A 26,470-nucleotide genomic window follows, 5' to 3' on the forward strand; every position below is an offset into this window, starting at 1 on the left:
ATGCCCATTGCAAGGGAATGGGAAAAAATAGTCGTTGGCTAGACATGGTGGCTCACGCCTGTAATCCCAGCACTTAGGGAGGGCAAGGCGGGTGGATCACCTGAGGTCAGGAGTTCAAGACCAGCCTGGCCAACATGGTCTTTAGTCTCTACTAAAAATACAAAAATTACCTGGACGTGGTGGCGCATGCCCGTAATCCTAGCTACTGGAGAGGCTGAGGCAGGAGAATGGCTTGAACCCGGGAGGAGGAGGTTGCAGTGAGCCGAGATCGCACCACTGCATTCCAGTCTGGGTGACAAGGGCAAAACTCGGTCTCAAGGAAAAAAAAAAAAAGAAAGTCGTTAAGGGCAACAGCTAGGTTTACGGACTGAGGGGTCCGATGGCAGGGTTCAGGTCTTAGCTAACTTTCTGCCTCCCTGTCTGTGGTAGCTGCAGGAGCCTCCCTCCCTAATGTCGTTCTGTGGCTGGCCACTGGTCTTATTTACCGCATCACATTTACCTCCATCTGAAAAGTTCTTGGTTATTTGTGTGCTATGTCTGCCCCTTCTCTGACTGTACACTCCATAAGGGCAGGGATCACCTCTGCTTGTTCACGCCTGTACCCCAGTTTGCCTGGCACATAGTAGGTGCTCAGTAAATATTCCTTGAATGAATGAATGCATGAGTGACCAACGCCCTAGTCTGTTTTCAGAGCTCTTAGTCCAAACCCAGGTTCAACCTTGGGGTGCTACCAATCCTTGGGGGGTGCCTGGCCCCACCCTTGTGAATTGGGAGGATGTGGGTCAGGCCGTCTCCCTCTTGGGGGCTCCAGTGCCCTAGCCGATCCGCGGTCCTTGTCCAACAGCCAGGCGGCCGCTGTCCAGCGTGCCAGAAGGCGGATCACTGCGCCGGCGCTGAAATTTCCACTCGCGCGCCACTGCCCTTCCCGCGGGCCCCGAGCGCGCGCCGGGGCGCGCGCATGCGCCTTCGCCCCCGCGCCGCGCGCCGCTCCCGTGCGCCTGCGCCGCGCTCACGACCGCCGGCGCGCCTGCGCACTGCTTACCGCCCGTGGGCCCAGCCGGCGCTTGCGCAGTGGCACGGGCGAGTGGGGGGGCGAGGAGGTGGAGGAGGAGGAGGAGGAGGAGGTGGCGGCGAGAAGATGGCGACTTCGAACAATCCGCGGAAATTCAGCGAGAAGATCGCGCTGCACAATCAGAAGCAGGCGGAGGAGACGGCGGCCTTCGAGGAGGTCATGAAGGACCTGAGCCTGACGCGGGCCGCGCGGGTAAGGGGGCTGCCCGCGCCGACCCTTCAGGGCCGGCGGAGGGAGGGAGGGGGCGCGTGTCCGGCGCGTGCACGGGGCGGGGTGGGGGGGGGCGCGGCGGGGGCGGGGCGCGCGCGGCGGGGGCGGGGCTTGGCACGGCCCGAGGGGGACAGGTGTCCCCACGCCCCGGCCGTCGTGGGCGGGACAGGTGACCCCACATCATCCATACCTGATGGGGTACAGGTGTCCCCACATCACTGCTCCCCGGAGGAGACAGGGGCCTCTACATCATTACTACTAGGAGGGAACAGGTGCCAGTACCTCGTCGTTACCTGACAGGGGACAGGTGTCCCTACATCATTGTTACCCGAGGGGGACAGGTGCCCCACATTATTACTACCTGGAAAGGATAGGTGCCCCCGCATCATTGCTACCTGGGGGGCAGGATGACACAGATGTATGAACTGGGTGCTGCTTGCAAGCACCATTGGTAGCTGGGGGTGAGGGTGCAAGTGCCCCTGCATCCTTGCCACCTGGGAGGGACAGATGCCCTCCCATTCTTGCTACCTGAGGGGGACCAGTGTCTCTACGTCATGGTTACCTGTGCCTTTACTCCCTGGGTGTTGGGGGAGGAACAGATGTCCCCACTTGCAGAGCTGAGGTGGGACAGGGATCTCTCCCTCTTGGACAGCTGAGGGAATGGTCAGATCCTGTCTCCCAGGGGGTCCAGAGGGGGGCCAAGAAGGCAGATTGTGCTCAGTCTTGGAACTTGGAGTGGAGACAGCTGCCCCTTCTCCATGTAGCCCATATGGTGGGGACCAGGTGATGTTCCTCCTAGTGGAACAGGGGACGCTGACCACAGCCCCTGCCCTCTCAGGACCAGGGCAGAGGGCCAGGTCTGCCTCAGGTGGCTGGGCGCATTTGGTGTGCAGGGGCAGGCCAGGTTCTGCCAGGCTCCTGGCTGGCAGAGCAGATACCCTGCAAATCTTACCTGGGAAGTTGCTGTGGGCTGGGAGCAGGGGCTTGATTGGGGCTGGTGTCTGAGCACGGCAAGGCACCCGAGTTCCTCAGGCCTCAGTTTCTTCCCTTGTCAGGCATTCTAGCAAGACATTCCTCTTGGGTCAGGGTGGTGAGCACACTTTGCAAAGGTGATGCTGAATCTCCACTTTGTTCTTGCAGTGTGATGAGACCTCTCTCCTGCATCCTGGGGCCTTGGGTAGGGTTTGGGTGGGCTTTGCAGATGCTCATATCCCTGGTTTCCGGATTCGGCCACTGATGTGACTGGCTCAGGTGGACTTAACCCTCAGTCTCTGATTCCTCAGGTAGCACTTTCAGGTTGTGTTACTTTGTAACTAGTTGTTTGTTTCTCTGAGAGATTGTGACCTTATAGACTAGGATTTGTGTCTTCATTTCTGTGTTGGTAATGATTGGGAGCTCGCTGTCAGCCAGGTACTGCTTTAGGCATGCTCGGTGAGTGTGCCACATCTGTCCTCCCAGCTCCAAGCAGCTACATTCTTGCTCAGGATGTAGAGAAAGAGATGGCTGGTGAATGAATGAATGAAAAAAAAAATAAGAAAATGGCCAGGCGCAGTGGCTCATGCCTGTAATCCCAGCACTTTGGAAGGCTGAGGCAGCGGATCACCTGAGGTCAGGAGTTCGAGACCAGCCTGGCCAACGTGGTGAAACCCCGTCTCTACTAAAAATATAAAAATTAGCCGGGCGTGATGGTAGGTACCTGTAATCCCAGCTACTGGGGAGGTTGAGACGGGAGAATCACTTGAACCTGGGAGGTGGAGGTTGCAGTGAGCCGAGATCACGCCACTGTACTTCAGCCTGGGTGACAAGAGTGAAACTCCATTTCAAAAAAAGAAAATAAGAAGAAAGTGTGCAACTTGAGCATCCTTCCACATGAGTGTCCCCGACATATCAGGGCTTCTGAGGCAGGAGTGGCCACTTCTTTTTGTCTCCAGCACATGGTGTGTGCTGGCGTGCAGTTGTTGTCAAATGTTTGCAGTGTGACCGGAAGAAAGGGGTCACAGTAGGTTCATGGGTGTCATTCTGATTAGAAGTCCAGTTTCTGCGTGGGATTGGAAATAGATTATTGTTGTTGAAAACATCTCTTTAAAATAATAGCTTTATTGAGATATGATTCACACATCATACAATTTACTTGTTTAAAGTGTACAGTTTGGTGGTTTTTAGTATATTCACAGAGTTGTGCAACCACCCCTACTTTGTAATTCCAGAACATTTTTTATCCACCCAGGAAGAAACCCCGTCCCCATTAACAGTCACTCCCCATTCCCCCTCCCCTACCCCCTGGCAAGCACTAAGCTGTCTTCTGTCTCTGTGGGTTTTCCTATTCTGGGCATTTTATATAAATGGAATCACACAACACGTGGCCTTTTGTGACTGGCATCTTTCACTCAGCATCATATTTTCGAGGTTCATCTCTGTAGTATCATGGATCAGTGCTTTGTTCCTTTTTACGGTCAAGTAATATTCCGTTGTATGGATATGTTGTATTTGTTTATCCATTCATCGATCAATGAATTTAGAAAAATTCTGAGGCCAGGTGCAGTGGCTCACATTGTAATCCCAGCACTTTGGGAGGCTGAGGTGAGTGAATGACCTGAGGTCAGGAGTTGGAGACCAGCCTGGCCAACATGGTGAAACCTGTCTCTACTAAAAATACAAAAATTAGTCGGGTGTGGTGGCTCGTGCCTGTAATCTCAGCTACTCGGGAGGCTTAGACAGAAGAATTGCTTGAATCTGGGAGGTGGAGGTTGCAGTGAGCTGAGATTGTGTCACTGTACTCCAGCCTGGGCAACAGAGTGAGACTCCATCTCAAAAACAAAAACAAAAACAAAAAAGATTCTGAAGATATGCAGGTAGCAGTTATTTCAGCCCTGGAAACCATTTCCCATCTTCTTCATCACCTGGGGTCAGGGGAGCATGGGCTCTGGGCAGAGGTGAGCTCACACTAGATTTTTAGACACAAAGCATTGTTCTCCTTCTGGGGCAGGGGGTGATTCTGCCCCCTAGGGGACACTTGGTGGTGTCTGGAGACATTTTGGGTCATCATGATTAGGGGGTGCTCCTAGCATCTGGTGGGTGGAGGCTGGGATGCTGCCCAACCCCTTACAGTACACAGGATGGCCCCATTGTGTGGAATAATCTGGCCCCAGATGTTGGCAGTGCCAAGACTGAGAAACTTTTTTTTTTTTTTTTTGGAGATAGACTCTTGCTCTGTTGCTCAGGCTGGAGTGCAGTGGCGCAATCTTGGCTCACTGCAACCTCTGCCTCCCGGGTTCAAGTGATTCTCCTGCCTCAGCCTCCTGAGTGGCTGGGATTACAGGCATCTGCCACCATGCCCGGCTAAGTTTTATATTTGTAGCAGAGATGGGGTTTGTAGTAGAGACAGTGTTGGCCAGGCTGGTCTCGAACTCCTGACCTCAGGTGATCCGGCCACCTCAGCCTCCCAAATTGCTGGGATTACAGGCGTGAGCCACTGCGCCCAGCCAAGGCTGAGAAACTTGATTAGAGGTGTAACAGTGAGGTGGGCCAGGGTGTGAGCTTTGCACCTGGTCAGGTAGAGTTCCATCCTTTGCACCCACCTGTATGGCTGTGCCATCTCTGGCAGGCTGCGACGAGGGTGAGCAAGCTTATTCCCAGCTTCACTGGCCACTGCACAGTCCAAGTGGCATGTCCGCCATGCCCAGAGCAGATGAATGAACCTATATGATGCGGGCTTCCCTCCTGCAGCCATGGCGCGCTGCCCCCCATACTGTAGACAGCAGGGGTTTGGCCACACCTGCACCCAGGTGAGGCATGGTCCGGTCGGCACCTGCTCTTCTCCTGTGAATTCCAAAGGACAGCATGTCACTCATGCGTATCTGTTCACAGTTGCCGGTGGTGATGGCACCTGAGGTGTCTTGCTGCTGTGGAAGGCCAGTCAGCAGTTGTTTGGCTAGAAGACAGGGACCTCACCAGGGCACAAGCACCGAAGGGTCGGGGGACAGGGCGTAAAGTCAGGAGGCTGTTTGCAGGTCTTGGGGCGGAAGGGTGGGTGTGTGGGCATTCCCTCCCATTCTTAGGCTTGGGTCAGCGTGACAGGCAGGGAAAACTGTGGCGCTCTGCTGTGTGACACTGGATGGGTTTCTCAACCCCTCTGGGCCGTAGAATCCTGACTTGTAAAGTTGGGGCAGCGCGTTCATTCCATCAAATGACAATTTTCATTGTCTGGCATGTCTCAAGAGACTGTGGGGTGCTGGGGCTCCTGCAGTGTACAGGGCATATGGGGCTGTGTTCTTGGGTAGCCAGCATGGTTTTAGGGGGGACAGGAGAGCATCGATGCGTCCGAATGAAGCAGATGCCCTCAGGAGGTGGCACACGCTGGGAGAGAAGTGGCACAGCCACGTGCTAGGAGTGGCTGGGACAGGGGTGACACAGCATCCCCAGAGAGCAGGGAAGAGCACTTCAGATCGGGGACAGGCACAGTCAGAGCCTTGTGGTGGGAAGGACTTGGTGAGTTTGAGAATGGGAGGAAAGCAGGGAGGAGGGCAGGTGAGGCTGCAGGAAGGAGCTTGGATCTCCCCTGAGGGAGGGGCCTGGGAAGCCTCCCTGCTTGTTTTGTTTGTTTGTTTGTTCGAGAAGGAGCCCCCCCCGGCCCCCCCGTCGCCCAGGCTGGAGTGCAGTGGCGCGATCTTGGCTCACTGCAACCTCTGCCTCCCAGGTTCAAGCGATTCTCCTGCCTCAGCCTCCCGAGTATCTGGGATTACATGCATGCACCACCACGCCCGAGTAATTTTATATTTTTTAGTGGAGATAGGGTTTCTCCATGTTGGTCAGGCTGGTCTCGAACTCCCGACCTCAGGTGATCTGCCCACCTCGGCCTCCCGGAATGCTGGGATTACAGGTATGAGCCACGGCGCCTGGCCCCGCTTGTTTTTGCAACAGCTTTATTGAGATGTCATTTCTATGGCATTCCACCACTCAGTGGCTTTTAGTATATTCACATTTGCACAGCCAACACCAGTCAACTTGAGAACATTTCATACCCCTAGAAGGAGACCCTGTCCCCAACAACAGTTATTTCCGATTCCCCCTTGCCCAGCCCCTGGCAGCCACAAATCTGCTTTGCTTTCTTTCTTTTTTTTTTTTGGAGACAGAGTCTCAACTCTGTCACCCAGTCTGGAGTGTAGTGGCACGATCTCAGCTCATTGCAGTCTCTGCCTCCCGGGTGCGAGTGATTCTCCTGCCTCAGCCTCCTGAGTAGCTGGGATTACAGGCAGGTGCCACCACACCTGGCTAATTTTTGTATTTTTTAGTAGAGACAGGATTTTGCCATGTCGGGCAGGCTGGTCTCGAACTCCTGACCTCAAGTGATTCACCCACCTCGGCCTCCAAAGTGCTGCGATTGCAGGCATGAGCCACCACACCTAGTCTACTAATCTGCTTTCTGTCTCTATGGATTTGCCTGTTCTGGACATTTCATATCAACAGAATCCTACACAATGAGGCGAATCCTACACCACGAAGCCTTTTGTGTCTGCCTTCTTCTACTTAGCATAGTGTCTTCAAGCCTCTAACTTGGATCAGTGCTTCATTTCTTTCTTTCTTTTCTTTTTCTTTCTTTCTTTCTTTTTTTTTTTTTTGAGACAGAGTCTTTCTGTCTCCCAGGCTGGAGTGTAGTAGCACAATCATAGCTCACTGCAACCTCTGCCTTCTGGGTTCAAGCGATTCTCCTGCCTCAGCCTCCTGAGTAGCTGGGATTACAGGTGCCCACGACCACACCCTGCTAAATTTTGTATTTTTAGTACAGACGGGGTTTCTCCTTGTTGGCCAGGCTGGTCTTGAACTCCTGACCTCAGGTGATCTGCCCGCCTTGGCCTCCCAAAATGCTGAGATTACAGGCGTGCTCGGCCTTCATTTATTTCTTAAAATTGGTGGCATGGACAGGCGTAGTGGCTCATGCCTGTAACCCCAGCACTTTGGGAGGCCAAGGAGGTGGGCAGATCACCTGAGGTCGGGAGTTCGAGACCAGCCTAGACAACATGGTGGTCCATCTCTACTAAAAATACAAAAATTAGCTGGGTGTGGTGGCACACACCTGTGATCCTAGCTACTTGGGAGGCTGAGGCGGAGAATTGCTTGATCCCGTTAGGCGGAGGTTGCAGCGAGCCGAGATTATGCCACTGCACTCCAGCCTGGGCGACAGAGTGAGACGCCATCTCAAAAAAAAAAATTGATGGCTACATATATATATATATATATGTAACATAACATTTACCATTTCGACCTTTTTTAAGTATAAAATTCAGTGGCATTAAGTATATTCCCAGAGTGGTGCGCTGTCACCGGCATGGCTCAGTAATAGTTCATGTCACATTCCATGGTGTGGGTCTACCCTGTTTTGTCCATTCATCTGGCCATGAACACGGGTTGTTTCCACCTTTGGCTGTCATGAATCACGCTGCTGTTGGCATCTTTGTCCACGTTTTTGGGTGGATGTATGTCTTCATTTCTCAGAGCGTGTGCTGAGGAGTGGAGTTGCTGGGTCCTCTGGTAACTCTCCATTTATCCATTTGAGGATGCCATGTGTTTTAGGAGGATAGCTGTGGCTGTGAGTGGGATGGGTGTGGTGTGAGCAGCTGCTGCAGGTGTCCAGATCGGGGGAATGATGGCTGGAGCAAGGGGGTGACAGAGCGGGTGGATTTGGTGGCATTTCTGCAGCAGAGCCACCCAGATGTGCTGGAGGATTGGATGTTGGGGGTGAGGAGAAGGGAAGGGGGCGTGTCGCCTGTTTGCCAGGGGTTCGGGACATTGGGGATTCCTCCTATGACTGATTATTGACGACCTGAGACAGCAACACCTGGGCCAGAAAAAGTACCCAGGCAAGACAGTCACGGTGGCACGGCCAGGGCTGAAGGAGGGCACTCTCCTGCTGTTACCTGCTGTGAAGCTGGAGTAAAACGGGCCCCTGGGCTGCAGGCACAGCGCAGTGGTGGCTCAGGTTAGCTGAGTGTGGAGCCCGCCCCCCAGTCCTGGCTTTGGCGCCGTTTGTTTCTGTGCTGGCTGCTTCAGCTGTCTACTGCCATCTGCAGCCTCCGTATACAGGCAGGACTCCCTGAGCTGCTCCCTGAACAGAAGGTGGGGCAAGCCGCCCTCATCCTCATCACTTCCCGGGCCCCTCCAAAAACCTAAGCTGTCTCAGTACTCCCCAGGTTGTGAGCTGCACGCCCTGCAGCAGGCTGAATGGTGGCCCTTAAAAAACATCTGCTCACCTTCTAGCCCTGTAACCTGTGAATTGGACCTTAGTTGGAAAAAGGTTTCTGTAGATGTCATTAAGGTAAAGATCTGGAGATGAGATCATCCTGGGGGGTGGCCCTAAATCTAGTGACTGGTATCCTTATGAAGAGTGGGCCACGGCTGGGCTCAGTGGCTCACCCCTATAATCCCAGCACTTTGGGAGGCTGGGGTGGGCGGATCACGAGGTCAGGAGATCGAGACCATCCTGACTAACATGGTGAAACCCCGTCTCTACTAAAAATACAAAAAAATTAGCTGGGCGTGGTGGCAGGCACCTGTAGTCCCTGCTACTCGGGAGGCTGAGGCAGGAGAATGGCATGAACCTGGGAGGCAGAGTTTGCAGTGAGCCAAGATCATGCCACTGTGCTCGAGCCTGGGTGACAGAGTGAGACTCCGTCTCAAAAAAAAAAAAAAAAAAAAAAGAAGAGTGGGCCAGGAGTGGCAATGCACGCCTTTAATCCCAGAGTTTTCGGAGGCCGAGGCAGGAGGATTGTTTGAGCCCAGGAGTTTGAGGTTACAGTGAATTATGATCACTCCAGCCTGGGTGACAGAGTGAGATCCTGTCTCAAAAAAAAAAAAAAAGATGGAGGGGGACCAGGCACAGTGGCTCATGAGAGGCTGAGATGGGACGATAACTTGAAGCCAGGAGTTTGAGACCAGCCTGGGCCACAAAGTGAGAACTCATCTCTACGAAAAAACATTTTTTTTTAATTAGCCGGGTGTGGTGGCATGCACCTGTAGTCCCAGCTTGGGAGGGTGAAGCGGGAGGATCACTTGAGCCCAAGAGTTAAGGCTGTGGTGAGCCGTGATTGTACCACTGCACTCCAGCTGGGGTGAAAGAGTGAGACCCTAGGCTGGGCACAGTGGCTCACGCCTGCAATCCCAGCACTTTGGGAGGCCGAGGCGGGTGGATCACGAGGTCAGGAGATCGAGACCATCCTGGCTAACATGGTGAAACCCCGTCTCTACTAAAAATACAAAAAAATTAGCCGGGCGTGGTGATGGGTGCCTGTAGTCCCAGCTACTCCGGAGGCTGAGGCAGGAGAATGGCGTGAACCCAGCAGTTGGAGCTTGCAGTGAGTCGAGATCATGCTACTGCACTCCAGCCTGGGCGACAGAGCGAGACTCTGTCTCAAAAAAAAAAAAAAAAAAGAGACCCTTTTGTCCAAAAAAAACAAAAAGAGAGACAAGAAGGGACACAGAGACACAGGGGAGAGGACCATGTGACAATGGAGGCAGAGATTGGAGCAATATGGTCACAAGCCAAGGAATGCCCAGAGCCCCCAGAAGCTGGAAGGGATAGGAAGGGTCTTCCCCTAGAGCCTCTAGAGGAAGCATGGGCCTGCCAGTGCCTTTTTTTTTTTTTTTTGAGATGGAGTCTCACTCTGTCGCCCATGTTGGAGTGCAGTGATGTGATCTCAGCTCACTGCAACCTCCTCCTCCCGTGTTCAAGCGATCCTCCTGCCTCAGCCTCCCGAGTAACTGGGATTACAGGCTCCTGCCACCACGCCTGGGTAATTTTTGTATTTTCAGTAGAGATGGGTTTCATTCTATTGGACAGGCTGATCTTGAACTCCTGGCCTCAAATGATCCACCTGCCTCGGCCTCCCAATGTGCTGGGATTACAGGTGTGAGCCACTGCGCTCATCTTCCCCACCCCACTCTTAGGACACAGTCCAAACCCGAACACTGAGCTCCTACACTCTGACCCCGACCCTGTGGTCCTGATCCTCCACCCCAGGCCCTGCTCCTGCTGTCTCCCTCTGTCTCATCCAGTATAGAGCAAGGGCCCCTGCTCTTAAAAAGGGCTGAATGAAGGGTCCACTTTGGGCCTCGGTGGTAACCCCACACAGAACCTGCAGAGCCAGCTAGAGCCGGCTGGACTTATGCATCTGCAAGTGGCCACAGCCCTGTCCTGATGTGAAGTCCACAAGGTTACCTGGTGCTACAGGCTCTGTCACGCCCGGGGGTCCTTGCCACTGGCTGAAGTCACAAATGACCACAAAGTGAGGGGCTTGAAAAACAGAAATTAATTCCGTCACCGTCATCAATATGATGAAACCCCGTCTCTACTAAAAATACAAAAATTAGCTAGGCATGGTGGCATGTGCCTGTAATCCCAGCTACTCAGGAGGCTGAGACAGGAGAATTGCTTGAACCTGGGAGGTGGAGGTTGCCGTGAGCAGAGATCGTGCCATTGCACTCCAGCCTGGGCAACAAGAGTGAAACTCGTATCAAAAAAAAAAAAAGGAAGAAGTGGTTAGGGTGTGCAGCGACCAGGTCCACCTGCTCTGGGGAATCTGGGAGGGCTTCCTGGACCCTCAGGGTGTGTGAAACCAGGGGCTGCAGGGCTGGGTGAGGAGCAGATGTCCCTGGCTCAGGAACAGGCATGGCACTTGTGGCTCTGCGGTTAGAAATCCATTTTTCTGGGCCGGGCGCAGTGGCTCACGCCTGTAATCCCAGCACTTTGGGAGGCCGAGGTGGGTGGATCACAAGGTCAGGAGATAGAGACCATCCTGGCTAACACGGTGAAACCCTGTCTCTACTAAAAATACAAAAAATTAACCGGGCTTGGTGGCAAGTGCCTGTAGTCCCAGCTACTCAGGAGGCTGAGACAGGAGAATCGCTTGAACCTGGGAGGTGGAGGTTGCAGTGAGCGAAGATGGTGCCACTGCACTCCAGCCTGGGCGGCAGAGCGAGACTCCGTCTCAAAAAAAAAAAGAAATTCATTTTTCGGCCGGGTATGGTAGCTCACGCCTGTAATCCTAGTATTTTGGGAGGCCGAGGTGGGCAGATCACGAGGTCAAGAGATCGAGACCACCGTGGGCAACATAGTGAAACCCTGTCTTTACTAAAAATACAAAAATTAGCCAGGCGTGGTGGTGTGCACCTGTAGTCCCAGCTACTTGGGAGGGTGAGGCAAGAGAATTACTTGAACCAGGGTGGTGGAGGTTGCAGTGAGCCGAGATTGCGCCACTGCATTCCAGCCTGGGTGACAGAGTGAGACTCCGTCTCAAAAAAAAAAAAAAAAAAATTCATTTTTCATGGCTGCCAGCACCTACCACCAAACGTGCAATCAAGACGGGTTTTACCAAGGAGCTTAACTCTTTTTTTTTTTTGAAACAGAGTTTTGCTCTGTCGCCCAGGCTAGAGTGCAGTGGTGCGATCTCGGCTCACTGTAGGCTCTGCTTCCTAGGTTCGTGCCATTCTCCTGCCTCAGCTTCCTGAGTAGCTGGGACTACAGGTGCCCGCCACCACGCCCGGCTACTTTTTTTTGTATTTTTAGTAGAGACGGGGTTTCACCATGTTCGCCAGGATAGTCTTGATCTGATCTTGTGATCTACCCGCCTCGGCCTCCCAAAGTGCTGGGATTACAGGTGTGAGCCACCACACCAGGCCCGCTTAACTCTTACTGTTTGCAGGCACACTGATGTACTCTGTTTTGTTCTAATAAGAAAATTAGCCTGGGCCGGGTGGGCACAGTGGCTCACACCTGTCATCCCAGCGCTTTGGGAGACCAAGGCAGGTGGACCACCTGAGGTCAGGAGTTCGAGCCAGCCTGGCCAACATGGTAAAACCCTGTCTCTACTAAAATACAAAAATTAGCTGGGCATGGTGGCGGGCACCTGTAACCCCAGCTATTCTGGAGGCTGAGGCAGGAGAATCGCTTGAACCTGAAAGGCAGAGGTTGCAGTGAGCTGAGATTGCACCACTGCACTCCCCAGCCTGGGTAACAGAGCAAGACTCCGTCTCAGAAAAAAAAAAAAAAAAAAATTAGACTGGCATGGTGGCTCATGCCTGTGGTCGTGGCTACTTGGGAGGCTGAGGAGAGAGGTTCTCTTGAGCCTAGGAGCTTGAGGCTGCAGTGAACTATGATTGCGCCACTTCACTCCAGCCTGGCCAACAGAGAGACTCCATCTCAAAAAACAAAAAAGAAGAAGAAACAAAGAAGAAAAAAATAAAAAGTACCAGTTGGGACCCACTGAATTGATGACTTACTAATCCAGAGCTCTGTAAGCTACGTCTCTTTATTTTATTAGAACATGGGCACAACCATTTATTCATTTTCTGTGGCTGCTTTTGTGGGACAACAGCATAGTCCCATGCAACAGAGATCAAGAGGTCCACTGTGGCTTTGACCTCCTGGGCTCTAGTGATCCTCCCACCCCAGCCGCCTGAGTAGCTGGGACCACATGTGTTAGCTACCATGCCCGGCTAATTTTTTTATTTTTTGTAGAGACAGGATCTTCTCCCTGTGTTGTCCAGGATGGTCTCAAACTCCTGTGCTCAAGCAATTGTCCCATCTTGGCCTCCCAGAGTGTTGGGATCACAGGTGTGAGTCACTGCGCCAGGCGCATCTGGCCCTTCACAGAAGGGATTGGCTGGCCTCTGGGACTCCCACACAGTTTGAAACCCACTGACCTCAAGTGTTAAGGAAGATCAGCTGCAGGGGCTGGGGGTGGTTAGCAAGGAGAGTGAGGTTGGCGGCAGTTCTCCCACTTTCAGCGACTTCTTTTTTTTTTTTTTTTTTTTTGAGAGAGGGAGTCTTGCTCCTGTAAGATCTTGGCTCACTGCAACCTCTGCCTCCTGGGTTCAAGTGATTCTCCCGCTTCAGCCTCCCAAGTAGCAGAGACTGTAGGCACGCGCCACCACGCCCAGCCAATTTTTGTATTTTTAGTAGAGATGAGGTTTCACCATGTTGGCCAGGCTGCTCTCCAACTCCTGACATCAAGTGATCTGCCCACCTCGGCCTCCTAAAGTGCTGGGATCACAGGCATGAGCCACCGCGCCCAGCTAATTTTTGTATTTTTGGTGGAGATGGGGGTTTCGCCATGTTTGCCAGGCTGGTCTCGAACTCCTGGCCTCGAGATCCGCCCGCCGTGGCCTCCCAAAGTGCTGGGATTACACATGTGAGCCACTGTGCCCGGCCTGGGGATTTCTTTTTTTAATGGGACTCCGTAAAATGCCATATGGACAGCACGAGTGGGGTCTGCCCTGGGGAGAGACTGGCCTGAACCCAGGGTCAGGGAAACATCAAAATCCACAGATTATTCCGTGCAGAGTAGGGGGCTCACTTGGGGCCGATTCTGCCCCCAGGGGCATTTGACAACTTTTGGGGACATTTATGGTTGTCACGACGGGGGATGGGGTGCTACTGGCATCCAGTGGGCAGAGACTGAGGATACTGGTCAACACTACAGTACACACGGCCGGGTGTGGTGGCTCACGCCTGTAATCCCAGCACTTTGGGAGGCTGAGACGGGCGGATCATGAGGTCAGGAGATCGAGCCCATCCTGGCTAACACAGTGAAACCCCATCTCTACTAAAAATACGGAAAATTGGCTGGGCATGGTGGCGGGCGCCTGTGGTCCCAGCTACTCGGGAGGGCGAGGCAGGAGAATGGCGTGAACCCGGGAGGCGGAGCTTGCAGTGAGCTGAGATTGTGTCACTGCACTCCAGCCTGGGCGACAGAGCAAGACTCCATCTCAAAAAAAAACACTACAGTACACAGCACGGCCCCCACCACGGGGAATTATCCAGCCGTAAGTGTCAGCAGTGTCACAGTCCAGAAGCCCTGGTGTCAGGCCCTGTGTGTGCCGGGAGCATGCAGGTGCAGAGGGGTGGGTGGAGGCTGCTGGCTACATGAGATGCAAACCTGGATCCTGCAGTACATGACTGCCCCAGGCAGCTGGTGGCATCCTCCTGGGTTTACAGAGTGGGAGACAGGCCCAGAGAGCGAATGTCATAGAGCGCTAGAGTGGAGAGGCTGCCATCTGACCCAGGTTGGACTAACCCCGCAGCTTGTGTGTTTTTGCCGTGTCACGGAGTTCTGGGAGTTAGCCGGCTGGTCAGGGTGGGGCAGGGCAGTTCAGGCTGCTGGAAGCCTGTGTGCCGAGGAAGTGGCCCTCAGAGCAGGTACAACAGTGGGTGGAGGGCCTGGAGCCAGGCCCTGCCATGTGGAGCCATGGAAGGTTCTAGTGGGATGGCAATGTGAGTGACAGTGGGGGTCCAGGGAGTGGCAGGAACTGGCCTTGCTAGAATCCATGTATTTGTGCACAGTGGATTGTTGCAGTAACTCATGAGAAAGGGCCTGTTGCCTGCTCCCTGGCACAGATGAGAAATTGAGGCACAGGAGATCACATGGCTGAAGGTGGGAGGAGGAGCTGGGACCTGAACCTGTGTCTGACTCCAAGGCCCATGTGGAGGACCTTGTTGTACGCCGAGCCTTAGTTCATGTTCATCTGTTCAGAAGCATAGAGGTCGTCCCTGGTTTTTCTCAACCTAAACATTCCTTGTGTTTGTCCCAGTGCATGTACTGGGAGAGTGGGGGCCTCTCCAAGGTGCCTGCCTGGGAATGGCCCCACCTGTGTGTCCCTGAGCCCCCTGCAGTAGGGAGGAGGGCGAGCAGCTGGAGGTGTGCCACTCACGGAGGAAGACTCGGGGCATTTAGGAGGTGATGGTGACAGGGATTATTGGGAGGGTGGGTGGAGGACTCCCAGGCTGCAGCGTGGGAACCAGAATCACAGGGGAGGGGTGGGGGGTAGGAGAGTCCTGCTTCACCTTGGAGCTCATGGGATAGAACAGACCCCCACTTTATTTCTGGTTGGGGTATGTCTCTGACCTCCAACAGGTCCTGCGTGGCCCCTGGGTGGAGGTGGGTGCCCTGTTCTTCTGGGTGTGGCTGTGGTGCCAGCAGCTGGATGGGGGTCCAGGTGTGTAAATAAGGAAGTGCCACGCGCCTCGAGGGCCAGGGATGCCCGAGAGCCAATGTTTATTATTTGCCAACTGGAAACGAAGCATGGCTGGGGCCTCCTCCTTGGGGTTCTTGCACTTGGTGGGATTCAGAAGCACTTGGCACTGGGGGGAGCAGCCCCATCGGTGCCCAGCCAGGGCCACACAGTCAGCCTCAGCCCCCACTTCACTTCTTTCTGGGCGAATTTAGACCTGGGAGGCCTCTTTTTTTTTTGGAGTGCTGTGGTGCAATCTCGGCTCAGCAACCTCTGCCTCTCGTGTTCAAGCGATTCTCCTGCCTCAGCCTCCTGAATAGCTGGGATTACAAGTGTACACCGCCATACCTGGCTAATTTTTGCATTTTTGGTAGAGATGGGGTTTCACCATGTTGGCCAGGCTGGTCTCCAACTCCTGACCTCAAGTAATTCTCCCTCCTTGGCCTCCCAAAATGCTAGGATTACAGGCATGAGCCAATGCGCTTGGCCCAACCTGGGAGGCCCTGCTGTCTTTGGTGAAGTAGGGGTCACAGTGGTCTCTGCCTCATTGGATCATGGTGAGACGTGAATGCGAAGGCATCTGGTGTATCTGGAATGGGGCCTGGCATAGATGCTCACTGTGTGCTCACTGCTGCCAAGATGCTGGAGGTGTGGCTGCTGTGGACACATGGTGTACCCAGTTGGCACTGGGCAGGCATTTGGCAGGCATCCAACAGGTGCTTGATGGGGACACAGCAGGCCTACAAGAGGCACTTCGTGCCCACACAAGGAAACATTTAGCAGATGTTCAGTAGGTGCTCAGTAGATGCTCAGCAGGCACACAGTGTGTACTCAGCTGGTGTTCAACAGGCTAATGGTATGTACTCAGCTGGTGCTCAGCAGGCTCACAGTGTGTGTTCTGCAGGTGCTTAGCAGGCACACGGTGTGTTCTGCAGTGTGTACTCAGCAGGTGCTCAGCAGGCACACGGTGTATACTCAGCAGGTACTCAGCAGGTGCTCAGCAGGTGCACAGTTTGTGTTCTGCAGGCGCTCAGCAGGCGCAGCATGTACTCAGCAGGCGCCCAGTGGGCACCCAGCAGGCACACAGTGTATACTCAGCAAGTGCTTAGCAGGTGCACAGTGTGTATTCAGCAAGTGCTTAGCAGGTGCACAGTGTATACCCAGCAGGCGCTCAGCAGGCACAGTGTGTACTCAGCAGGTGCTCAGCAGGTGCACAGTGTGTAACCAGCAGGCGCTTGGCAGGCACAGTGTGTACTCAGCAGGTGCTCAGCAGGCGCTCAGTGTGTACTCAGCAGGTGCTTAGCAGGCACATTGTTTGTACTCAGCAGGCACAGTGTGTACTCAGCAGACACTCAGCAGGCACACACACAGTGTATACTCAGCAAGTGCTTAGCAGATGCACAGTGTGTACTCAGCAGGCACTCAGCAGGCACAGTGTGTACTCAGCAGGCGCTCAGCAGGCACACAGTGCATACTCAGCAGGCGCTCAGCAGGCACAGTGTGTGCTCAGCAGGCGCTCAGCAGGTGCACAGTGTGTACTCACCGGGCGCTCAGCAGGCGCAGTGTGTGCTCAGCAGGCGCTCAGCAGGCACAGTGTGTGCTCAGCAGGTGCTCAGCAGGTGCACAGTGTGTACTCACCGGGCGCTCAGCAGGCGCAGTGTGTGCTCAGCAGGCACTCAGCAGGCGCACAGTGTGTACTTACCGGGCGCTCAGCAGGCACAGTGTGTGCTCAGCAGGCGCTCAGCAGGTGTAGTGTGTGCTCATCAGGTGCTCAGCAGATGCACAGTGTGTACTCATCAGGTTCTCAGCACATGCACAGTGTGTACTAAGCAGGTGCTCAGCAAGTGTAGTGTGTACTTAGGCACTTAGCAGGCGCACAGTGTGTATTCCACAGGTGCACAATGTGTATACAGGTGCTCAGCAGGCATACAGTGTTCAGCAGGCACACAGTGTGTATTCAGCAGGTGCACAGTGTGTATTCAGGTGCTGAGCGAGTGCACACTGTGTACTCAATAGGCGCAGTGTGTGCTCTGCAGGCACTCAGCAGGTGCACAGTGTGTATTTAGCAGGCGCTCAGCAGGTGCATAGTGTGTATTTAGCAGGTACTCAGCAGGCATACCGTGTGTGCTCTGCAGGCGCTCAGCAGGTGCACAGTATGTATTTAGCAGGTGCTCAGCTGGCACACAGTGTGTATTTAGCAGGCGCTCAGCAGGCACAGTGTGAACTCAGCAGGTGCTCAGCAGGCAGCAGCAGGCTCTGGAATCTGACCTCCCTGTGGGCAGGCCTGTCTCCAGTTCATTCTGGAATCTCCTAGAAGCAGGTGCTCTCTTGGCCGGGCGCGGTGGCTCACGCTTGTAATCCCAGCACTTTGGGAGGCCGAGGCGGGCGGATCACGAGGTCAGGAGATCGAGACCACGGTGAAACCCCGTCTCTACTGAAAATACAAAAAAATTAGCCGGGCGTGGTGGCGGGCGCCTGTAGTCCCAGCTACTCGGAGAGGCTGAGACAGGAGAATGGCGTGAACCCGGGAGGCGGAGCTTGCAGTGAGCCGAGATTGCGCCACTGCACTCCAGCCTGGGCGACAGAGCAAGACTCCGTCTCAAAAAAAAAAAAAAAGAAGCAGGTGCTCTCTAAGAGGGCCAGTACCACGTCACATGGTCCAATGTCCCCACTTCAGTCCTGGGAGGGGTGTGCGGGGTCTTCTTCTCAATACCTCCATCCAGGAACAGGTACCAGCTGTTGAGGGGCCCTGAAGTGAGAGAGTAGTTTGTGGTCTTCCTGGAGCTCACATTTTTCTAAGCAAATCCTGAGCCTGTATACCCGTATGGAACACAGTGTGTTCCAGAGTCAAATCCTCCGGGTAGGATGGCCCTGGGGCTGCATGGTGGTGCCCACCCAGCCCTCTGAGTGCCTGAACAAGAAGCACCAGGGTGGCCCGGTGAGTTCTCCCCACAGCAGTGAGGGTTTGGATAGGAAAGTCCATTCCTCGAGTCAGTTGGTATTTCCTGAGCATCTCCTGTGAGCTGGCCCTGGAGACGCCTTGGAGAGCAGGTCAGCTGGAGACCCTGCCCTAGGGAGTGACAGGAAGCCACACCTGTGCCAGCTGGCCCTGCCCCTGAGGTTGCGGCTCTGAGCCAAAACGAAGAGCCTGGCCTCACCTGGCTCTGGGGGTGATGCCTCGTGGGCTGGGGTGAGGGGTTGAGATTGGTCCTGGGGTGAGGAGGGTTTTGAGCAGGGCAGTGATGTGGGATTTATGATTTGCAAGGATCCCATTGGCTGCCATGTGGGGACAGGCCTGGGAGGAATGAGTAGGGAGCAGCAGGAGGCCTAGGATGGGCCAGGGCAGGTGTCCCCCCGAGATAGTGGGCGCTGGGGCTCTGTGATGACCTGGGGCTTGGCAAAGGCGGTCTTGTGACAGACTGAGCCTCATCTCGGCAGCTCTCACACCCATGGATCCTGAGCCTGATTCCCCAGGAGAGTTGGCGATGGGAGAGTTATGTTAAGTGACTGAGTCTTCCATCTCAGGGAGCTCCACACCGGGGAAAGTCACCACTATAGCGGCTGAGAGGCTTTGGGTCCTCATTTACTACATAAAATTCCCCCTTCTCTGTACTTGGGTCCTGACACCTCTGCTGGTCCCAGGAGTTTCACTCCGTGGGGTGGGGTTGAAGGGTGGGATGAGGCCCAGAGGGGCTGAGTCTGCTTGGAAGGGTGGGCCTTCTCCCACTGAGGGTGCTAATACCCTGTGCCCATATCCTAGCCACCCTGTCCCTTATCCACATACCCCACTCTGGTATTTGAACAGCCCAGAGACCACCACGGTGCTCGGGGGCTCTCAGCAAGGGGGCGAAGCCTCCCTGAGAACTTCTGCAGGCTGCCCTTCTCTTCCCTTTACTTCCGGGGCTCTTGCTGCAGAGAAGCTCTCTGCCAGAGAGCTTTTTTTTTTTAAATAAAAAAAATGAAAATAAAGAAATCATTTATGTTTCAAAACTTTGATTAAAATTGAAAACAGAAACACCACAGCACTTCCCGTTTCCTCTGCATCTGGCACCACTCACCTGGGTGCAGAGGGTGGGTGGGTGCATGCCAGCTGGTCATTCGCCCGGAAATCTCTGGGAGGAAGTATCAGCACAGCCTAGCAGGGCTCCTGGGACTGGCTCTGCGGGCTGGCCGTCCCTCTGGCTGGGGACACGGGGAGGCCGAACGTGTCCGCAAAGACACGCGAGCTGTCCGCCTTCCTGGGCTGCAGGGGTCTGCGGAACCTCGGAACCTTGGAGGAGCTCTCTGTCTGCTTCAGCGTCTCTTTCTCAAGTGACTGAAGGCAGAGGCTCCCTGCTGCCTTACACCATTGAGTCCTTTCGCATCTGTGCGCATCCCGCTTCCATCGCTGCGGGGATCCCATCGGTCCTCCCAGGCAGGCGGGATTGGTGGCTGTAATTAGGACAGGAGTGGCTCATTATATCATCACAGAATAAATGCACAGACCCCGGGGATGATTTATGGTCCCAACAGCCTATCTTTGCGCCCAGGCGGCCTTGGCCTCTGTTCGGCAAGGAGCCCGCTAATCCCTTCACTGCCGGCTCAGCCAGGGCAGAGGGAGGAGCCCGAAGGTCCACCGTGGGGTGGAGGCTGCCTGCTCGGGGGTCCGCCCCTGGAGCCTGGGGCTCATCACACTGCTCTGTGCACCTCTGTTGGCTCCTGCCAAACAGTCCCTCCCTTCTGTGCCTGTTTCCTGGCTGTAAAAAGGGGGTGCTTACAGAGCCCCCTTGAGGAGTCATCACATGGATTAGATGATGCATCCACGCAAAGTGTCTGGCCCCGTGCCCGGCCAGTGGTGGGTGCACACCTTGAAAGATGCCTGCTTGGTCGAGGCCAGCTGTTGAGCTGCTAGTTGGGGCAACAGTGAGAGCAGGATCGCACCTTGTTCACCTCTGTGCCTTGGCCCAGAATATGACAGCTGCCACTCTGTGGCTTATGGGTCATCTGTTTAGTTTCACCTGGGGGAGTATTCATTGCTGTTAACTGTTTCTTATGAGATAGGATTTTTGTTTTTTGAGACAGAATCTCACTCTGTCACCCAGGCTAGAGTGCAATGGCGCCATCTCAGCTCACTGCAACCTCCACCTCCTGGGTTCAAGCGATTCTCCTACCTCAGCCTCCTGAGTAGCTGGGATTACAGGCATGCGTCACCAGGCCCAGCTAATGTTTTTTTTTTTTTTTTTTTGTATTTTTAGTAGAGATGGGGTTTCACCATGTTGGTCGGGCAGGTCTCCAACTCCTGATCTCAAATGATCCACCCGCCTCGGCCTCCCAAAGTGCTGGGATTATAGGCATGAGCCACCGCGCCCACTGTTTTTTTTTTTTGAGACAGAGTTTCCCTCTTGTCCAGGCTGGAGTACAGTGGCGCAATCTCGGCTCACCACAACCTCCTCCTCCCGAGTTCAAGCCCTTCTCCTGCCTCAGCCTCCCGAGTAGCTGGGATTATAGGCGTGTACCACCACACCCGGCTAATTTTGTATTGTTAATAGAGACGGAGTTTCTCCATGTTGGTCAGGCTGGTCTTGAACTCCCGACCTCAGGTTATTTGCCCGCCTCAGCCTCCCAAAGTGCTGAGATTACAGGCTTGAGCCACCGTGCCCAGCCTTTTTTTTTTTTTTTTTTGAGACAAGGTCTGGCTCTGTCACCCAGGCTGGACTGCAGTGGTGCGATCTTGGCTCACTGTAGCCTCAATTTCCTGGGCTCAGGCAGTCCTCCTGCCTCAGCTGCCTGAGTAGCTGAGACCATAGGCATGTACCACCACACCTGGCTAATTTTTAATACATATTTTTTATATTTTTTGTAGAGACAGGAGTCTCCCTGTGTTGCCTACGCTGGTCTCAAACTCCTGGGCTCAAGTGATCCTTCTCCTGCCTGGGCCTCCCAGAGTGCTGGCTTGAGCCCCATACCTGGCTTCTTAGGGGATAGTCTTTTTTTTTTTTTTTTTGAGATGGATTTTCGCTCTCGTTGCTCAGCCTGGAGTGCAATGGCGCAATCTTGCCTTACCGCAACCTCCACCTCCCAGGTTCAAGCGATTCTCCTACCTCAGCCTCCCAAGTAGCTGGGATTACAGGCATGCGCCACCACACCCGGCTAATTTTGTATTTTTAGTAGAGACAGGGTTTCTCCATGTTGGTCAGGCTGGTCTTGAATTCCCAACCTCAGGTTATCCACCTGCCTTGGCCCCCCAAAGTGCTGGGATTACACAGGAGATAGTCTCTTAGACTTTGATGGCCAGGAGATAGTCTCTTAGACTTTGTGAAAAGTTTTGGAGATAGTGCAGGGAATACCCATAACCCCTCACCTGTTTCCCGCATTGTGAACATCACACATGACCTGGTTGCGACGGCACATGACCTGGTTGCAACCTCCAGTTGTCACAGTTCTTTTTTTTTTTGAGATGGAGTCTCGCTCTCGCTCTGTTGCCTCAATTTCCTGGGCTCAGGCAGTCCTCCTGCCTCAGCCTTCTGAGTAGCTGAGACTCGTCTCACTGTAAGCTCCACCTCCCGGGTTCACGCCATTCTCTTGCCTCAGCCTCCCGAGTAGCTGGGACTACAGGTGCCTGCCACCATGCCCGGCTAATTTTTTTGTGTGTATTTTTAGTAGAGATGGGGTTTCACCGTGTCAGCCAGGATGGTCTCGGTCAGGATAGAGGTGGGGTTTCACTGTGTTAGCCAGGATGGTCTCGATCTCCTGACCTCGTGATCCGCCCACCTTGGCCTCCCAAAGTGCTGGGATTACAAGCGTGAGCCACCACGCCTGGCCCAGTTGTCACAGTTCTATTAACTAGACTCCAGACTGTGTTTAGATTTCCCCGGATTGCTCCTTTAAGCACCTTCTCTGGACTAGGGTTGTGTGTTGCATTTATTTACTTGTGTATTTATTTATGCATTTATTTATTTATTTATGATAGAGTCTTGCTCTGTCTCCCAGGCTGGAGTGCAGTGGCGCGATCTCAGCTCACTGCAACCTCTGCCTCCCAGGTTCAAGCGATTCTGGTGTCTTAGCCTCCCAAGTAGCTGGGATTATAGGCATGCACCACCATGCCTGGCTAATTTTTGCATTTTTAGTAGAGATGGTGTTTCGCCGTGTTGACCAGGCTGGTCTTAAACTGCTGACCTCAGGTGATTCGCTTGCCTTGGCCTCCCAAAGTGCTAGGATTATAGGCTTGAGCCACCGTGCCTGGCTCAGTTTTGCATTTTTAGTAGAGATGGTGTTTCACCATGTTGGCCAGGCTGGTCTCTAACTCCTGAACCCAAGTAATCTGCCTGCCTCGGCCTCCCAAAATGCTGGGATTGCAGGCGTGAGCCACCGCGCCTGGCAACGTGTTGCATTTAGTCAAAGCATCTCCTTTGACTCCTCCAATCTATGACGGTTCCTCAATGTCTCCTCATCATCCATGACCTTCACCCTCTTGAGGAGAGCTGGTCAGGTGTTTTGTGGAATGTCCTTATTGTGGTCTTGTGGAAGTTTTCTGGCAATTGGACTGAGGTTGTGGGATTTTGGTGGGGATCCCACAGAAGTGAAGTGCTCGTTTTCTTTTTATATTTTTTCTTTTTTTATATTTAAAATAGGGATCTCCCTCTGTTGCCCAGGTTGGAGTGCAGTGTTCACTGTAGCCAGGAATTCCTGGGCTCAAGCAATCTTTCCACCTCAGCCTTTCAAGTAGCTGGGACTACACCATCACGCCTGGCTAAGTTTTAAAATCATTTTGTAGAGACGGGGGTCTTGCGATGTTGCCCAGGCTCAAGTGATCCACCCTCCTTGGTCTCCCAAAGTGCTAGGATTACAGGCATGAGTCACCATGCCCGGCCTTTTTCTTTTTTTAAAATTTAGTAAAATACATGTAACATGTGGCCAGATGTGGTAACTCATGCCTGTAAGCCCAGCACTTTGGGAGACTGAAGCAGGTGGATCACCTGAGGTGAGGAGTTTGAGACCAGTCTGGTCAACATGTTGAAACCCCGTCTCTACTAAAAATACAAAAATTAGCTGGGTATGGTGGCGGGCGCCTGTAATCCCAGCTACTCAGGATGCTGAGGCAGGAGAATCGCTTGAACCCTGGAGGCAGAGGTTGCAGTGAGCCATGATCGCACCACTGCACTGCAGCCTGGGTAACAGAACAAGACCCTGTCTCAAAAACAAACCAAAAACAAAACAAATACACATAACGTGTAAGTTACTGTCTTAACCTTAAGTGTGCAGTTCAGTGGCATTTAGTAAGTACCCTCACATTGTTTTGCAATCATCACCACCATCTGTATTCAGAGCTTTTGCATCTTCCCACACAGAAACTCTGACCCCATTAAACACCCACCCACCCCCCACCCCCTACCCCCCACCCCCACCCTCCTACTACCCTCCATCCCCTCCCAGCCCCTGGCAGCCACCATCCTACTTTCCACCTCTATGAGTTTGACGACTCTAGGGACCTCATGTAAGGAGAATCATCCAGGATCTATCATTCTGTGTCTGGCTTATTTCACTGAGCATAATGTCCTCAAGGTTCGTCCACATTGTAACATGTGTCAGAACGTCCTTCCCCTCTAAGGCTGTTATTCCACTGTATGGATGGGACACATTTTGTTTATCTGTTCATCTGTTGATGGACACTTGGTTGGTTTCCACCATTTGGCTATTGTGTATAGTGCTGCTGTGAACATTGGTGTACATCTCTTTGAGTCCCTACTCAGAATTTTTTTGGGTATATTCCCAGACGTGGGATTGCTGGATCACGTGTAATTGTATGTTTAATTTTTTTTGAGACAGAGTTTTGCTCTACCACCCGTGCTGGAGTGCAGTGGCGTGATCTTGGCTCACCACATCCTCTGCCTCCCGGGTTCAAGCGGTTCTGCTTCAGCCTCTCGAGTAGCTGGGATTACAGGCTTGTGCCACCACACCTGGCTAATGTTTGTGTTTTTAATGGAGACGGGGTTTCACCATGTTCGCCAGGCTGGTTTCGAGCTCCTGACCTCAGATGATCTGCCTGCCTTGGCCTCCCAAAGTGCTGGGATTACAGGCGTGAACCACCACGCCCAGCCAGCATGTTTAATTTTTTGAGGAACTGCCACACTGTTCTCTGTAGTGGCTATACCATTTTAGGTTCCTACCAACAGTGCATAAGGATTTCAATTTCTCCGTATCCTCAACAACACTTGTTATTTTCTGATTTTTTGATAGTAGCCATCCTAATGTCTACTAATATTTACTAATCCTAATATCATTTTTTTCTGCAAAAAATGATATTTTGATAGGGATTGTGGTTTTGGTTTGCATTTCCCTAATGATTAGTGCTGTTGAGCATCTTCATGTGCTTGTTGGCCATTTGTCTGTCTTTGGAGAAATGTTTATTCAAGTCCTGTGCCCTTTTCCTTTTCCTCTCTCTCAATCTCTCTTTTTTTTTTTTTTTTTTAGTGCTTTTTAGTGTATTCATACTTTATTTTAAATTGGGTTGTTTTTCTTTTTGCACTTGGAGATCCTGTTTTCCCAGAGCTATTTGTTGAAAAGACCATCCTTTCCCCATTGAGTAGTTTGGCACCCTTGCTGAAAATCACTTGACCATATATGTGACAGTTTATTTCTGGGCTTTCTATTCTGTTCCATTGGTCTTTTTTTTTTTTTTGAGACAGAGTCTTGCTCTGTCTCCCAGGCTGGAGTGCAGTGGTGTAATCTTGGCTTACTGCAACCTCCTCCTCCTGGGTTCAAAGCGATTCTCCTGCCTTAGCCTCCTGAGTAGCTGGGATTACAGGTGCCCATCAACACACCCAGCTAATTTTTGTATTTTTAGTAGAGATGGGGTTTCACCATGTTGGCCAGGCTAGTCTCGAACTCCTGACCTCAGATGATCCCCCCGCCTTGGCCTCCCAAAGTGCTGGGATTATAGGTGTGAGCCACCACATCTGGCCCCATTGGTCTTTATGTTTCTCTTTATGCCAGTATGACACTCTTTTGATTACTATAGCTTTGTAGTTAAGTTTTGAGATCAAGAAGTGTGAGTCTTCCAATTTCGTTCTTCTTTTTCAATACCGTCTTGGTTATTTGAGGTTTTTTGAGATTCTGTGTGGATTTTAGGGTGGATTTTTTTCTATTTCTGCAAAAAAGGATATTTTGATAGGGATTGTGGTTTTGGTTTGCATTTCCCTAATGATTAGTGCTGTTGAGCATCTTTTCATGGGCTTATTGGCCATTTGTCTTTGGAGAAATGTTTATTCAAGTCCTTTGCCCTTGTTTTTTGGCGCTTTTTAGTATATTCACATTTTGACTATTTTTAAATTGGGTTGTTTTTCTTTTTGTTGGTGGGTTGTAAGAGTTCTTTATATAGTCTACATATTGATCCCTTATCATCTATATGATTTGCAAATATTTTCTCTCATTCCGTGGGAATGGGGCCTTTTCACTCTGTTGATTACGTCTTTTGATGCACAAGTGTTTTTAATTTTGGCAGCATCCAATTTATGTATTTTTTCTTTTGTTGCCTGTGCTTTTGGTGTCAGATCCAAGAAATTATTGCCAAATCCAGTGTTATGAAGCTTTTCCTCTGTTTTCTTCCAAGAGTTTTATAGTTTTAGTATATATAGTTTTAGCTTTTATGGTTTTAGTTATAGAGTTACAGTTTTAGTTTTTTACTTTTATAGTTTTAGCTTTAGATCTTTGATCCGTCTTGAGTTAATTTTTGTATATGGTGTTAGATCAGGGCACAGCTTCATTCTTTTGCATATGGAGATCTTGTTTTTCCAGAGCCGTTTTGTTGAGAAGACTGTCCCTTCCCCGTTGAATGGTTTGGCACCCTTGTTGAAAATCACTTGACCATATATGTGAGGGTTTATTTCTGGGCTTTTATTCTATTCCATTGGTCTTGATGTCTGTCTTTATGTCAGTACCACACTGTTTTGATTACTGTAGCTTTGTAGTTAAGTTTTGAAATAACAAAGTGTGAGTCCTCCAATTTTGTTATTTTTCAAGATTGTCTTGTCTATTTCAGATTCCTCGAGATCCCATATGGATTTTAGGGTAGATTTTTTTCTGTTTCTTCAGGAAATGGTATTTTGGTAGGGATTGCATTGAATCTAGACTGCTTTGGGTAGTATTGCCACCTCTAAAATATTAACTTGTGGCCGGGCACAGTGGTTCACGTCTGTAATCCCACCACTT

General features: G+C 52.3%; 1 protein-coding gene across 3 annotated transcripts in view; it reads left to right on the forward strand.

The window, feature by feature from the left end:
- Positions 1-1,078: 1,078 nt before the first annotated feature.
- Positions 1,079-26,470, forward strand: part of CRTC1 (CREB regulated transcription coactivator 1) — a 100,080-nt gene continuing 74,688 nt past the window's right edge. Inside the window, exon 1 of one of the 3 annotated variants that reach the window (XM_055236456.2) lies at positions 1,079-1,264. In XM_055236456.2, coding sequence (XP_055092431.1) covers positions 1,139-1,264 — 126 coding nt within the window. In that variant the 5' untranslated portion in view covers positions 1,079-1,138. The remainder of the gene's footprint in view (positions 1,265-26,470) is intronic. The other 2 variants (XM_055236455.2, XM_055236457.2) reach the window with 2 other exon arrangements.

The sequence above is a fragment of the Symphalangus syndactylus genome, chromosome 13 (genome assembly GCF_028878055.3).
Source record: "Symphalangus syndactylus isolate Jambi chromosome 13, NHGRI_mSymSyn1-v2.1_pri, whole genome shotgun sequence".
Taxonomy (NCBI): Eukaryota; Metazoa; Chordata; class Mammalia; order Primates; family Hylobatidae; genus Symphalangus; species Symphalangus syndactylus.